The 13,174-nt window shown below is 44.5% G+C and overlaps 2 protein-coding genes across 2 annotated transcripts in view; one reads left to right on the plus strand and one right to left on the minus strand.

Moving 5' to 3' along the window:
• dnajc17 (DnaJ (Hsp40) homolog, subfamily C, member 17) overlaps window positions 1-5,296 on the plus strand; it is a 60,160-nt gene extending 54,864 nt beyond the window's left edge. Inside the window, exon 11 of the mRNA XM_062522835.1 lies at window positions 4,856-5,296. Within this exon, the coding sequence (XP_062378819.1) occupies window positions 4,856-5,014 (159 nt within the window). The 3' untranslated portion in view covers window positions 5,015-5,296. The remainder of the gene's footprint in view (window positions 1-4,855) is intronic.
• A 3,104-nt stretch (window positions 5,297-8,400) lies between these two features.
• gchfr (GTP cyclohydrolase I feedback regulator) lies at window positions 8,401-11,049 on the minus strand. Its single transcript, XM_062523522.1, has 3 exons — window positions 10,890-11,049; window positions 9,947-10,041; window positions 8,401-9,432 (listed from the first exon to the last, which is right to left on the minus strand). The coding sequence occupies exons 1-3, from the start codon at window positions 10,923-10,925 to the stop codon at window positions 9,303-9,305; spliced, it is 261 nt and encodes an 86-aa protein (XP_062379506.1). The 5' UTR covers window positions 10,926-11,049; the 3' UTR covers window positions 8,401-9,302.
• Between the last annotated feature and the right edge of the window lie 2,125 nt (window positions 11,050-13,174).

Below are 13,174 nucleotides of genomic sequence, written 5' to 3' on the forward strand. Positions count from 1 at the left end.
TTTGAGAACTGGAGAATAGACACACACATAGGTGTATGTGCACACTCACACATTCATTCCCTCACTCACACACACACTCAGTCACTCACTCAGTCACTCACTCACTCACACACACCCACACTTTGCACATGTGTTTGAGTGTTGCGTGAGGAGTTCCGCTCTGTTTTGGACAGCTCAATGAGCCATGGTGGGATTGCAGGCCGTTTGTCTCTCTGTGCTGTGCAGTCTTTAACTCCATCTGCCTCACAGCGCAGGGCTGGCCCTGGGACAGCGGGGGGGAAATGCATGATGGGATGCAAGGCTACTTTAAGTGGGGACTTACACACTCCCCCTCTCTGGCGCGTACAGACTGAGAAGGACAGTCTTTAAGTTGCTGTACTTCCTAGGGGGAAATGGACCCGAGGATGATAGGATTGTGTGATGTCAGCCACCGATGAGAGTTCACATTAGTATGTCAGTAACTTGCCTGACATCATGGTTCTGTAGTCCATGGAGCTGTTCCGTACAGGAACGTTTAGGACCTCACAGTGTCAGTCTGAAGCTGCAGGCCATGACTCATAACTGGCAGCCCTCTTACAAACACACACTACTGTACTTGCACTCATGCACACTGCACATGCCCTCTCCTAGATACCGGACAGCCGTCACTCTTATCCATGTGGACATGTAGTCGAGCTACTTGTCATGCACCAACATACACCTGCTATTTACAGTACAGAATATGTGCACTGAAGCTGTGTGAGACTTCTAAGCGGAACCACTTCCGTGTGTGTGTGTGTGTGTGTGTAACCATGTGTGCGTGTGTGTCTGTAAGACTCATGGCCTCTGCAGTGATAGCTGATGATGGTATATCATATCTTAAGCTAGCTTTGTGTGTGTGCGTGCGTGTGTGTACGCTTCCCCCACACTGTCCCAGAGGAGGAGGGTGATGTCATTCCTTCGGCTCTGCTCCTGTCTCTCTCTCTCTCTCTCTCTCTCTCCCCCCCTCTCTCTCTCCCCCCCCCTCTCTCTCTCAGGAGCTGTGGTCTGAGTTAGTAGGCCGTCTGCGGTGGTTTCCCATCTGCTCCTCCTCCTCCCAGCGCCCCAGTGTGCTCACCTCTGCCCACTGAGATCTAATGTGATTCACAGAGCAAACACACGCCAGACCAGACACCATAACAGATCACCTCGTCGCCCTGGAACACACGCCCCCATGCGCAGAGTGGCTGTGTGAGTTATGGTGATTCAGGGCCCAAACACGCGCACACACACAAACTTACGTGAACTCACACACATCTTCAAGACCAGGAAACACCCCTTAGTGTTTGAGCAGCAGCGTCATCATGCTTGCTAACACCTGGGCTAGACAGCACACCGCTCGGTTACCTCATCATTCTTCCCCAACTACATCAGTCTCTGAAAACAGACAGATGAACAAACAGACGTACAGTTGGAATCACACGCTACCTATAAGTCCTGTAAAGTGCTTCATCTGTATGGCAGGGTTATGTGTACAGACCTGCCTGCCAGTAAATAGACATTATGTGCTTTGGCCAGCCCAGGTTGACCTAGTCTTACCTCAGATGTCTATTGAGTCGAGAGCCTCTCTTAAGCTTGTGCTTAACTAAAAATAATACAGCAAACTACATTGGCCTATTACTCCCACCCTTGAGAACAATGCACGCTACAGTAGGTGCGTAAGCGCTCCAGGCTTGTGCTTGGCTGTGATACAGGAGTGGCCAGTAGAGGGCGTGCTGGAGCTGAGGGATGGTGAGCCGGAGGCGTAGAGGGGGCAGGGGTGCCAGGGCCAGCAGCACACTCGCTCGCCTGTCTTTTGGGTTCCATTGAAGATGCAACAGTTGTTTATGTACTTAATTGAGCTTGCGTGATATTTCATGGCTCCATGTTTGGAACAGGGCAACCTGAGCTCATTCTTCGCCGCCATGGTAATCAGAGAGCGGAGTCCAACACGCGACGCATCACCCCATACAGTTCCGTTCTGCACCGCTCCTCTTCTCTCCTCCCCTCCCTTCTCTTTCTCTCCCTTGTTCTTACTTTTCTCCTCCCTCCCTCCCTCCCTCTCTCTGTTCACATGGGTGGTTGATGGAGCCTTCATCATCTCTTCCAGATGGTTTACCTCACAGAATTGCTTGTCCTTTGCTATTTTTGCTTACCCCTAAGACACACGCACACACACACACACAAGTGTGCATGCATGTAAACGCTCACAGACAGATAATTTTTTCTCCTCTTTCCCTTACTATCTCTGTATCTTGGTTACTCCTTCACTCACTTTTTACAAACAGAGAGAGAGAGAGAGAGAGAAAGATAAAGTGAGTGAGTGAGCGAGCGAGAGTGAGTGAGAGAGAGACACAACCAAAGCCCAGCAGCTCCCCTCTCTGCCCTCGTGCTCTTGTTAGGTGGACACATCCTTGGCACAGCAGGCTTCCTCTCCTAATCCCCTAAAACAACGGTTTGTTCTGCAGACAGCTTGGCCCCGCGGCCCACCCTCTGGGGCGGAGGGGCTGGAGTGCGGGGACTTAAGCCCAGGCAAGGGAGCCTGCTGCTGGGCCTCCGGGCCTGTTTATCCAGCCTCCCGCTACTGCACTGGAGGGCCTGGAGCCCCTGCTGCCCTGGAGCCTGTGTCTGCTGGGCTTGGTGTTAGTCTAACACTGATCCAATGGCACTCACAAAGGCCAGGAACTGCAGGAAGGTACCCGGCCACAGAAGTCTGACTGACATCAGCCGTATCCATACAGTGATGTAGTCTTAGGTGCAGTCTTAAGTGCCTGGAGTACACATAAATACAACTGGTATTTACAAACAAATACACACCAATCACAATGGTCTACTGTATACTTGTAGATAGTTAGGCCAATGAGGCTGCGTGTAACAGAACAATGTGGATTCCTGCAGCCCTGGACTATGGGCTTGGCTTGGCTTGGCTTGGCTTGGCTTGGCTTGGCTTTAGTTGTACAGTGACGGAAAGGCACTTCAGAAAGGCACACACTTTCTTTTGCTCCACTTTTGACTCTTGTGTTCTAGTCGATGTGATCCCTCTACTTCTCAAGTGGCATATTGTCTGCCTGCCTTTAACTTCTGAGAGAAATTTGGGCCAAAACAGTCCTCTTCATTGGAGATTGACTTTGACAGTCTGTCAAGATGTCTGTTGGCATGGAATTTTTTAATGCTCAATTATGGCGGTAACTACAATTTCTGTTCTTGTGGCCTAAGTGAGGGCAGCTTGCTAACAATACCAACATGAGGTTTCTATGGCCACAGAGCACACATGTATATTATGTGCTGTAAAAATCAAGTCAACTTTATTTGTATAGTGCATTTCATACATCACATTCAATATGCTTTACATAAACACAAACAAACAAAATACCTTTGACTTAATTGCCCTGCATAGAAGGTTTATAGTCAAAGTATAGTTTAGAAATGAAAGCACAAAACACACAAGGTCATAGAACATAAAAGCATAAAAAGGGCAATAGTTTAAAAGTGTTTAAAAAGTAGGTGACGCTTTACCTGAAGGTATCTACATGAGCTCGTGACACAGTCATGACACATGAACTCTAACCCTAACTTGTCATGACAAATATTGAATGACACTTAATGACAGAAGCGTTATGTCATAAACGTGTATGACTTGATGACGATAATGTTAATGACATGTTCATGACAGCGTCATGTCACTCTTATGTAGATACGTTCAAGTGAAGTATAGCTAAAAAGCAATAATTAAAACGCTTTTAAAAAGCATCAGATGCATTTGTTTAGCCCAGTCTGTCTGTCTGCTGTCCCCTTGCTGTCTGTATATGTGCGGAGCTGGCGGCAGTGTCACTTAGGCACTGTGCAAAACGTGAAATCATGGTGCCATTTCAAAGTTCAACTCCAGCAAAGAAATTGCATGAATTTGTTCCAGCTTTTTAAATCGACATTTTCATTTTCAAACATGCGTGGAATTAACCGTGGCAGACGAGCACCCAACAACCAAGAGTGGGCATCAGGCGTGCGCTGTGTGCAGAGCGTCAGTGACGTCAGCTTTGGAGCCCTGGCGGTTCCCTGAGACCGAGGACCCGTGTGTGTGTGTGTGTGTGTGTGTGTGTGTGTGTGGCTCCAGCCGGCTCTGGCACCGTGACGAGGAGCGGCTCCGCAGCACAGAGACGAGACATGGCAGTGTCCTGGAGCCAGCGGCCCTGTCAGACGTCCCGTAATCTCTCAGACACGGCAGCCTTAGCCAGGCAGGGCCTCGCACACAGCACTCCCACACTGAGTTCTGCTCTCTCTTCTCTCTCTCTCTCTCTCTCTTTCTCTCTATTTCTCTCTCTCTCGTTGCCGTTATGCATATTTAAGAGTGGAGTCTCCTTAAGAAATGTGGTTTTGCCCTTTTGTGTGTTTGGGGGTTGCAAAGACAAACATTCACAGACTCGCGCCTGCTTGCCCTGTGATGGCATGTTGCTTGAGTTAGAGGAGCTCTCACTGTTTTTCCTGCCCTATGTGCAGAGTTGATTTCATTGTTTTGACATTTGCATGGAGTACAGTTTTAGTCACATGTTTAGGAACAGTCATGCCTTCGATGCAAATGTTGACTAACAATGCTGATAAAAATGTGATGTGGTCACCGACAGCCTGTTTCTATGTTTAACTTTGTGCGTCTGTATCCCTGTGTGTGCGTGTGTGTGTTACCGTGTGTATGAACACATCTATGTGCATGTGTGTTTATGTGACATCCTTTGTGTGTGTGTGTGTGTGTGTGTGTGTGTGTGTGTGTGTGTGTGTGTGTTTGTGTGTGTCCCTATGTATTTGGGCACATCTGTATGGATGTGTGTGTAATGTTTGTTTGTGTGTGTCCTGTGTCCTCCTGCAGGCCTCCCTGACCTCTGGCCGTGACTACGAGAGCCTGGTGCTGATGAGGATGCGTCAGGCAGCCGAGCGCCAGAAGCTCATTGAGGACATGCAGAGGGAAGACGAGGAGGATGAGGAGGAGGCAGCCACCGCCCGTGCCAAACCCAAGACCAAAGCCTGACCCCAACGCTGGATCCCATTGGCCCACTTAGGACACTAAACCATTGGCGAGGTGCTTCATTGGTTGACGTGTCCACGTTGGTCCAATCAGTATTTGTCGTGGTATGATCGGAGCTGATGTCTTGGACATGGCAAATTCTCGAGTACATATTTCGGACTGTTGTACTAATGGCTTTAGTTTCATAAAGTCATGCTGCTTAGTTTGTGGCCAATTTAAATGCATATTTTTATTGTGTCATTTAAGTTTGGGGAATGGAATAAATATTGTTTGTTTTTTTCTAGAGGTCTCTGTACTGTGTTATTCTGACTTCTGATTATAGCAGGCGACACTGGCATGCTATCCTGTTGCCAAGCATCTACCAATGCCCTAAGCACAAGGGATGGCTCTTAAAAAAAACATGGCTGACACAACTGATGGGATTTTGCAAAACAATATTTTGAACGAATGGAGCGATATGTTTACACACTAATGCCAGATACACCCCAAACACATGCAATGAGTTTATCCCCCCAAGCAAAAAAATATTTAAAAAAAAAGACTTGGTACATTACTTGAAAATAAAACATGTCTCAAAAACGACAGCATTCACATGCGTCTCCAAAATATTCCCCATCCTCACAGCGGCCAAACCGCTGACCTTGTCCCTTCTGGAAAAATGTTTTTCGTGGAGAAATCCTCTCAGCCCTGTTCTTTAAGCATGGGTTCCAGCTCCGTGCCCACTAGACATGGTGCTGCTGTCACTGTGGGGTAGAGTAAATATGGGTCTTAAGGGACCAGAGTTTGTCTACACAATGAGAGCTGAGCGTGGCCCAAACGCTCCACGCTGTGACTGTGGTGGACATGGTGATTGCTCTGAAATTCCCCAACGTCACAGGCTCCTAGAACCAAACTGCAGGGAGGGTCTTACGGAAAGTCAAGACAGTGCGGTGGATTAGTCTTGTGCTCTTAAACTACTGCCCTTGTGGCAATCACTGGACCAGATAAGTTATTTCCTCTTGTACAGATACACAGAATGTCTTTTTGAATATGCTCAATGATGAATTTCAGCAGATTACATGGAATTGTGCACTTCACATATATTGAAAAACCTTGCACCTTCGGTCATTAGTGTAGCTGGAGACTGGACAGCAGACTCACCCTCCCCACTTGTCCTGTCTCTCCTCCCTTCTGCCTGATCCAGCACCATTTACCTGCTTCCACACATTTGACTGACATGCTTGTGGCCCGATCTGTGACTTCTGGACCAAAACCAGTGTCTACAATTGCCAGGCTCATTGAAACATTCTAAGTCCTCTATTCATGCTGCTGTGAGCCTGGTTCCCACCTGCCTGTGGACACAACACAAGTGGACACAGTAAAAGAAGGGGTGACATGGTTTATAAAAGAGGACATGCAAGATTAGGTGTGAATTTTCATAATCCAAATGTAATGACGTGACCGTTTCACTCACCCAGTTGTACTTGCTGTGGGTTTATAATTGTGACAAACTGTTGATAAAGTATGATTGATTGGGCCCATGCGGTGGGGACCAAGTGATGGATCCATGTTATTGTTTGGTCACAACTCTTGCTTTACCGTTGCACAGATCTCCTTGGGACTGCAGCAGGGTTAATCAGATCTTTGGGGGACAGCTGAATTGTTTTGTTAACATCTCCCTGCAAGATACACAAAACAGAGCAGAATGGTTATGGTGTCCCCTAGAGCACTGTGCCACAATAGTGTCTCTATGAAGGGGTCTGTGGGCCCATTTCCTGCTGTCATTATGTGATTTAGGCATCCAAGTTAATCGCCTGATCCAAAAACCCCAAGTGATCCATCTCAGTCGTGTGGCCACGCTCGCCCTGCTCCCACACGGCTGTGTTACACAATGCTCGGCTACGGCAGGAAGACGCCAGCCCCTTTTCTTCCTCCACCCCCCACGCCATCCCTCGCTCCCTCTCTCTCTCTCTCTCTCTCTCTCTCTCTCTCTCGACAACATTTTCTCCATCACATGGTTCTTTTTACACATACTGCTCTTTTCACTTCCCTGGAAAAAGTGGGTAAAATAACAATATGAAAAAAAAACTTAACACACCATGCCTGTCCAAATTACAACACAGGAAATATAATTACAGCTCCAGATATCTATAGGAGAACATATCCTCCCGGAACAGAGGGGCAGACTAACAGGGAACAAGATTGGCAGAGTGACAGACAAACAGGAAAGCAATTTAGCAGACCGCATTACCCATAAGACCCTGAGTGAAGGGAAGGCACGAGAGCCTGAGAGACTTCTGTTGCTCCATCATCAGCTATCCAATTAAGCTATTGTAATCATGATCCTCCATTTTCCCTATCTGCTCTTTTGCTGTCACAAATACTCTGTCACACACACGCACGCTCACTCACTCACGAACACATACACACAGAAGCATACTAATGTTTTACACACATGTTTTTTCTGATTCTCTCTGACACAAATACACTCGCACACACACACAAACACCTCCAGGTCAGTGCTTTTGTTAGTCAAAAGGGCTTTATCCACATTTGCATCTCCCTCCCAACCCAAACTATAGAGCGATATAAAAAACACTCTGCTTGTTTGATGTTGAAGTTATGAAAATAAAAATGGTGCTGGAAATTGAGTGCAGTAGCCATGCTGGCAGTTCTTCTCCTCATGTTGTTGGCTAACCACGTACTACAAATGAGTGTGTAAAAGTCATCAAACTTGTAACACACACACAAAGTCTCATGGAATATCTGATATGGAAGGCTGTGTGTTGTATATTGGCTGACCAAATTCAATACAGTAGGTCAGTGAAGACTAGTCCTACAGTATGTGATACATTATGTAACCATTCCAATTTATACTCTGTTGTATCAGAACTATGACAAGGCCTCTCTCTCCTCTCTATACAGCATGCGCTGCCAAGCCCAAAACTCCACTTGCTGTCCAACCACTTGCAAATCCAAATGCAAAGCTAGACACGGACCTGTCAAGCTTAGCAGGGCTAAATGCTAAATGACTGGATGTAACTGCATTTTGGTGAATGCTAATCACTGCAGTGACATGTTTTTCAACAGACACAAAGAACAAGACAGCATCTGTGTAAGTATTTTTTAAAGCAGTATGCTTCACGGAAGATGATTTCAATTGCTGTTCCAAACTGCCACAAGCTACAGTATATCATTAATCTTGTCGCCGTTGCTCATTTTCCCATCATAAGATGCCTGAAGCCTCTGACAGAACAAATTGTTTGCAGTCATTTCCACCTCTCGCATAAATGTTCTCTCTTTTTTATTTGCTGTTGCCCTGGCACAAGGGGGCTGCTTTTGGTTAATATGAGAGAGAGAGAGAGAGAGAGAGAGAGAGAGAGAGAGAGAGAAAGCAGAACTGGTCCTCATTATGACAATAGTTATTTTATTTCGGAATCCATGCGGCAGTACCAGTACAATAGGATACACATTGTACAAATCTACTCCCTACAGTAAAATATGCTTCAAGAGGAAATCTAAGTCTGCATTCGTAACATACTGTCATTCCCTAGGCTACATAGTGTACTACACAGTGAATAAACACAATATAGTCACTGATAATATAGTGCACAACTGTGTAGTGAATGACTGGATGTTTTAAGCACAGGTTACATACAGACTTAAAGAAAGATGTTAGGATATCGCATATATGAACCACATTTCTTGATTCCAAGTAGTAGTGTAGTACAAGGAATGATTTAAGTCAACAAGTACAATTTTGTTGTTGTAACAGATCCTCCCTGCTCAGCTTTGCACATACATTCAAAGATGAAACGGAAAGAATGATTCTGTAATCATTACTAACAAGAGACACTGATCTTGTTGACCATTTGTACAGTCAGTTTACATCGTAAAGATATGGATGTTCAGGAATGTTTGAGAATGTTCTAGGAATGACTTTCATTTCTTAGCTATAACAAAATGGCATTACCCGTACTTCGCTGGAATGAGTGCTTTTGTCTTAGTTTGATATCCAGGTGTTTATATTTCAATATGCATTCACATAAGTAATCCTAGCTAATCATAACTTGAGATATATATTTTTTAGTTACACCCCACTGTCTTGAGTAACTTTTACAAGTGAAATATTTCTGACATAATTCAGAAAAAAAGAAACAAAAAAAGATGGCAAGGGCCTGGCACCATAGGATCAGGTAAAGTGCAGCACAGGGCACAGGACTTTGCAGTCACTTGATCGATTATGAGGACATGTACCACCTAAAATGGTAAGGTCAGAGACCATTTGGTGTGTGTGTTTGTGTGTGTGTTGTCACATGGTCTCCTTATGTAAACACCACACCAGGGTTTGGCCCACGCCTGTCATGGACACAACACGGTAGCCCAGCTTCTCCAGCTTGTCTAAAACCACCCTAGGAGGGTCATCCACATGATACTCTGAGCTGTGAAATAAACACACACACACACACACACACACACACACACACACACACACACACACACACACACACACACACACACACACACACACACACACAAACATGGTAGTTATGTTTCCTGATGTACCACAAATGTACTAGACTGAATTGAATTTCCCCTTGAGGATCAATAAAGTTGCTGTATCTATCTATCTATTTATGTACTGGAAATACAGCAGATCTGACATGGGCAGTTGGCTATGTTTTGTGATACATCTTGGCTTTGCTATAGTAAACCACAGTTTCCAGGCAATTTAATAAAATAAATAAATCCTACATGTATTTCAATTGTTTAAACACATTGCTTGTGATTACAGATCGTAATTTCTTTTCAACAGAAATGAAATCATAGTAACCAGAGAACGCTTGAGATACTGGGATCCATGGAGGCAAGCAGACAATATAGAAATGGACCGCTGACAGCTGGACTAAGGACTTGGGGCTCTCATTCAGCTGAGCCAGACTACTTCATACTTACAAATTGTTTCCCAGTATTGTTGTTTTCCTGGCCCCGAGGTAAGTCATTATTGCTGGATCTGAGTACTCATCTCCAACCATGGTTGGACCGGTCTCCTAAAACACACATGACAATAAAGTCGATCATCTGAAAACAAAGCATACTTCTAGGTATCCATATCCATATCCTAATTTCATATCATAAAGCCATAATAATAATCATCTTAACATAGGTTGCATGAACATACAACATAAATTAAGACATATAATAGAGATATTTATGTTGTATGTAAGCTTATCTGCTCTTTCAACTTTAGAATATTGGTAGTATGATGATGATATGCAGTTTCAAACAGAATCAATAAAGGGACAACATCCAGTCTCCCAGTTCTCTTTGTAAGGAGGCTACTCCAGATATAATCTTTATTCTGGTTGTGATGTATTCAGCTGGTTGCATGTTTGGGTAACCAAGAGTTAGATCTGCCAACGTTGGTCTCAACTTCCAAGCCAAGTCACTCTTCACAGTAACACTAGTCTATCACACTACCAGTTCCTTTGACAGGCGGACACAACCATTGCATAACCCTCCTGAAATTCTGGTTCTCTCAGCAGACCCATCTGCATAGCCTACTGATGGGACTCATGAACACCACAAAGTTATCTAACAGCCATCAAATTAAATAGGGGGGAGGATGCTACAAATGTGCAACAATGTATCAACATGCGTGTTTGCAGTTAGCACGAATAGGCTACTTCCAAACATTAGTCAACGCGTCCACTAGCAGTGTTAAAAATGTATGTTTTCGTAAGATTAACAAACGACTCACATCACTTCTGTGACACATTATAACGTCTTTAAAACTGTACCCCGTTTATGGCCATGTAACAACGGGACTCCTATAAGCACAGCTTTACTTGCGTCAGCATACTGTATGCTTCAAACAGAAGCGTGCAGAGATACGCACCAGTCGAATCTGAGTACTGATGAGAACGTACGGCATCCTGTTCCACCAAGTTCTGTGCCAACTAGTCCCCCTTAGAGTGGTTAATCAAGTGACAGTTCTTTTTCTTAGACGCGACTGGGTCTTCTCCAGGTTGTGCCTGTGCAGATAGCTCCTGGGTGGAATGCGGAAACACCCATCGAAACGGACCAATCACAGAACGGTCACAGCATCTGTCAATATAACGAGATTATAATGGAGGTTGTAGTAGGCCAGGCATCACCAAATGGCGGACCGCGGTCCGGGTCCGGACCCAGTGACGGTTCTGTCCGGACCCGTTGAAATTGTCGGCCTAATATTATCAAAGAGCATCGTGCGTAGCCAAGCCAATCAACTCGATTGTTTACCTTTCAGCAACAGAGAATAGGCCTATATAGCGGGAGAGAGAGGAGATGAAAGAAAATGGCTTGCTCAAAAATAAGAAAAAATAGATGGTGAAAACCGAACTTTTAAAGATGAATGGACGGATCAATACGTTCGTTCTGCTGTGAATATGCGCTGTGAAACTGTGGCGACGTTAGCGTCACTATGAGATCAAACACGGGTCGTTTGAGGAAAGGTACTGTACGCGCAGAAGTCCGCAGTGAGGGCAAGTAAAACTTGAAAAGCACTCCGAGAGCTAACAAACAGACAAACAAACGCAAACCCCGATGAAAACATAGGCTACTCTCCTCCTCGGCGGAGTAGGATAATAATTATCAAATTGAAAGCAAACTATGACAGGTCTACTCGTGTGATCACGCATGCATTTACAGGCAAATTAGTGTTCGTTAAAGATTTCGTGGATTTTGGTGCAACACAAGACAGCATGTAGCGATGGGACAGCTGTGAATGAGTGCTTAATGCGGCTGCAGAAACGTTACAGATCCCATTGTCAGCTTCAACAACAAGAAAATAAATCTGAACTATTAGCAGAGAATGTACTAACTAGAACGCAGTATGCAAAGAACTTTTTCTTTTTCTTTTTTCTTAAAGATCCACTTTTATTTTATTCAAAAGATTCGGAATGTTTTACATTAGGCTACTTGAAGGCCCTAAGTTCAGGCTGCTCAAAGTTGTGCTTGCACTTTATATTTATTCTCTTCAGAATAATTCAGTGTCTGTTGTCTGTTAACTTTCTTGAAATGTATTCCTAGTAAAGACAACTACAGTATTGTTTTGCATTCAAGTATCATTCAAGTTAAGACTTTTTGGTATGTTACAAGCATATTACTTTGAAAACACTTGAAATGTAGCAATAAATTAAATAGGCCTAGAAATACACGCGTTATTGATTTTATTAACATCAGGGTAGCCTACACTATTTTGAGTGACAATTTAAGATTCGGACCTTTGCCGGGAGGACATTTTAGTAACTGGACCTCTTTGAATTTTAATTGAATACCCCTGTAGTAGGCTACCCAAGGCTACCTAAATACTGTACCTTGGGGTAATTTGTTGAAATACCTTGTAGCCTAGTTTGTTGTAGTTGTTTAGTTGTTGTCCTAGTTTATGTGATGAGAAGGAAGGGTAGCCTATAGAGTAGGCTACCACAGAGTATAATCTGATTCTAAATGAATTGTTAGCCTAACCCCCCCCCCCCCCCCCCCCCCCCGCCCGTTGACTTGTTCTGTATGGAGAGTCCATGGCAAAACACACGAAACAGGGATGTTATCAGACACATTTTGTGCCAGTCGTGGTAAAGTCATCACTTGACATGTAGTAGCAGTCTAATTGCCAACTCCCAATCAATATCAGCAATATGGTTGTGTAACCACAGCAACGACTTGATATCTGTCACTGTCTGCAGAGCTCATTGTCTGTAAAGCACTGTTGGTTCACATTGACAAAAAACAATGTGCAGATTGGAGCCTATTGTATGTGTGTGTGTGTGTGTGTGTGTGTGTGTGTGTGTGTGTGTGTGTGTGTGTGTGTGTGTGTGTGTGTGTGAGAGAGAGAGAGAGTGTGTAAGGGGTTTGTGATTGTCAGGATTGGGTCAAATTACTTTGAAATGTGATCGATCGAGATTGCATGGCAAATTTTGTAATCAGTTGCATAATTAAATTAATTGGATTACCCAAAACATGTAACGTAATCTGATTACTTTATGATTACTTTTTGTACAACTTGTACACAACATACACAATCTTATTTTCCACTGTCTTTAATTCAAATTTGTGGCGATGTTGCCAGGTACTGAACATACTTTTCCCAACTGGAATGGGTCTACTCCCAGATAGCAAGAGGCTGGAGGACCACTGTCAGCCCAC

This window comes from Sardina pilchardus, chromosome 20, assembly GCF_963854185.1.
Source record: "Sardina pilchardus chromosome 20, fSarPil1.1, whole genome shotgun sequence".
NCBI classification, from domain to species: domain Eukaryota; kingdom Metazoa; phylum Chordata; class Actinopteri; order Clupeiformes; family Clupeidae; genus Sardina; species Sardina pilchardus.

What these genes read in the sequence shown, in the direction of transcription:
- gchfr (XM_062523522.1), bottom strand. Translation starts at nt 10,925, where the DNA reads ATGCCGTACGTTCTCATCAGTACTCAGATTCGACTG. An exon ending in TCAGTACTCAGATTCGACTG is followed by an intron (nt 10,042 to 10,889) that starts GTGCGTATCTCT and finishes TGTGTGTTTTAG; the next exon opens with GAGACCGGTCCAACCATGGT. An exon ending in ACAATACTGGGAAACAATTT is followed by an intron (nt 9,433 to 9,946) that starts GTAAGTATGAAG and finishes TTTATTTCACAG; the next exon opens with CTCAGAGTATCATGTGGATG.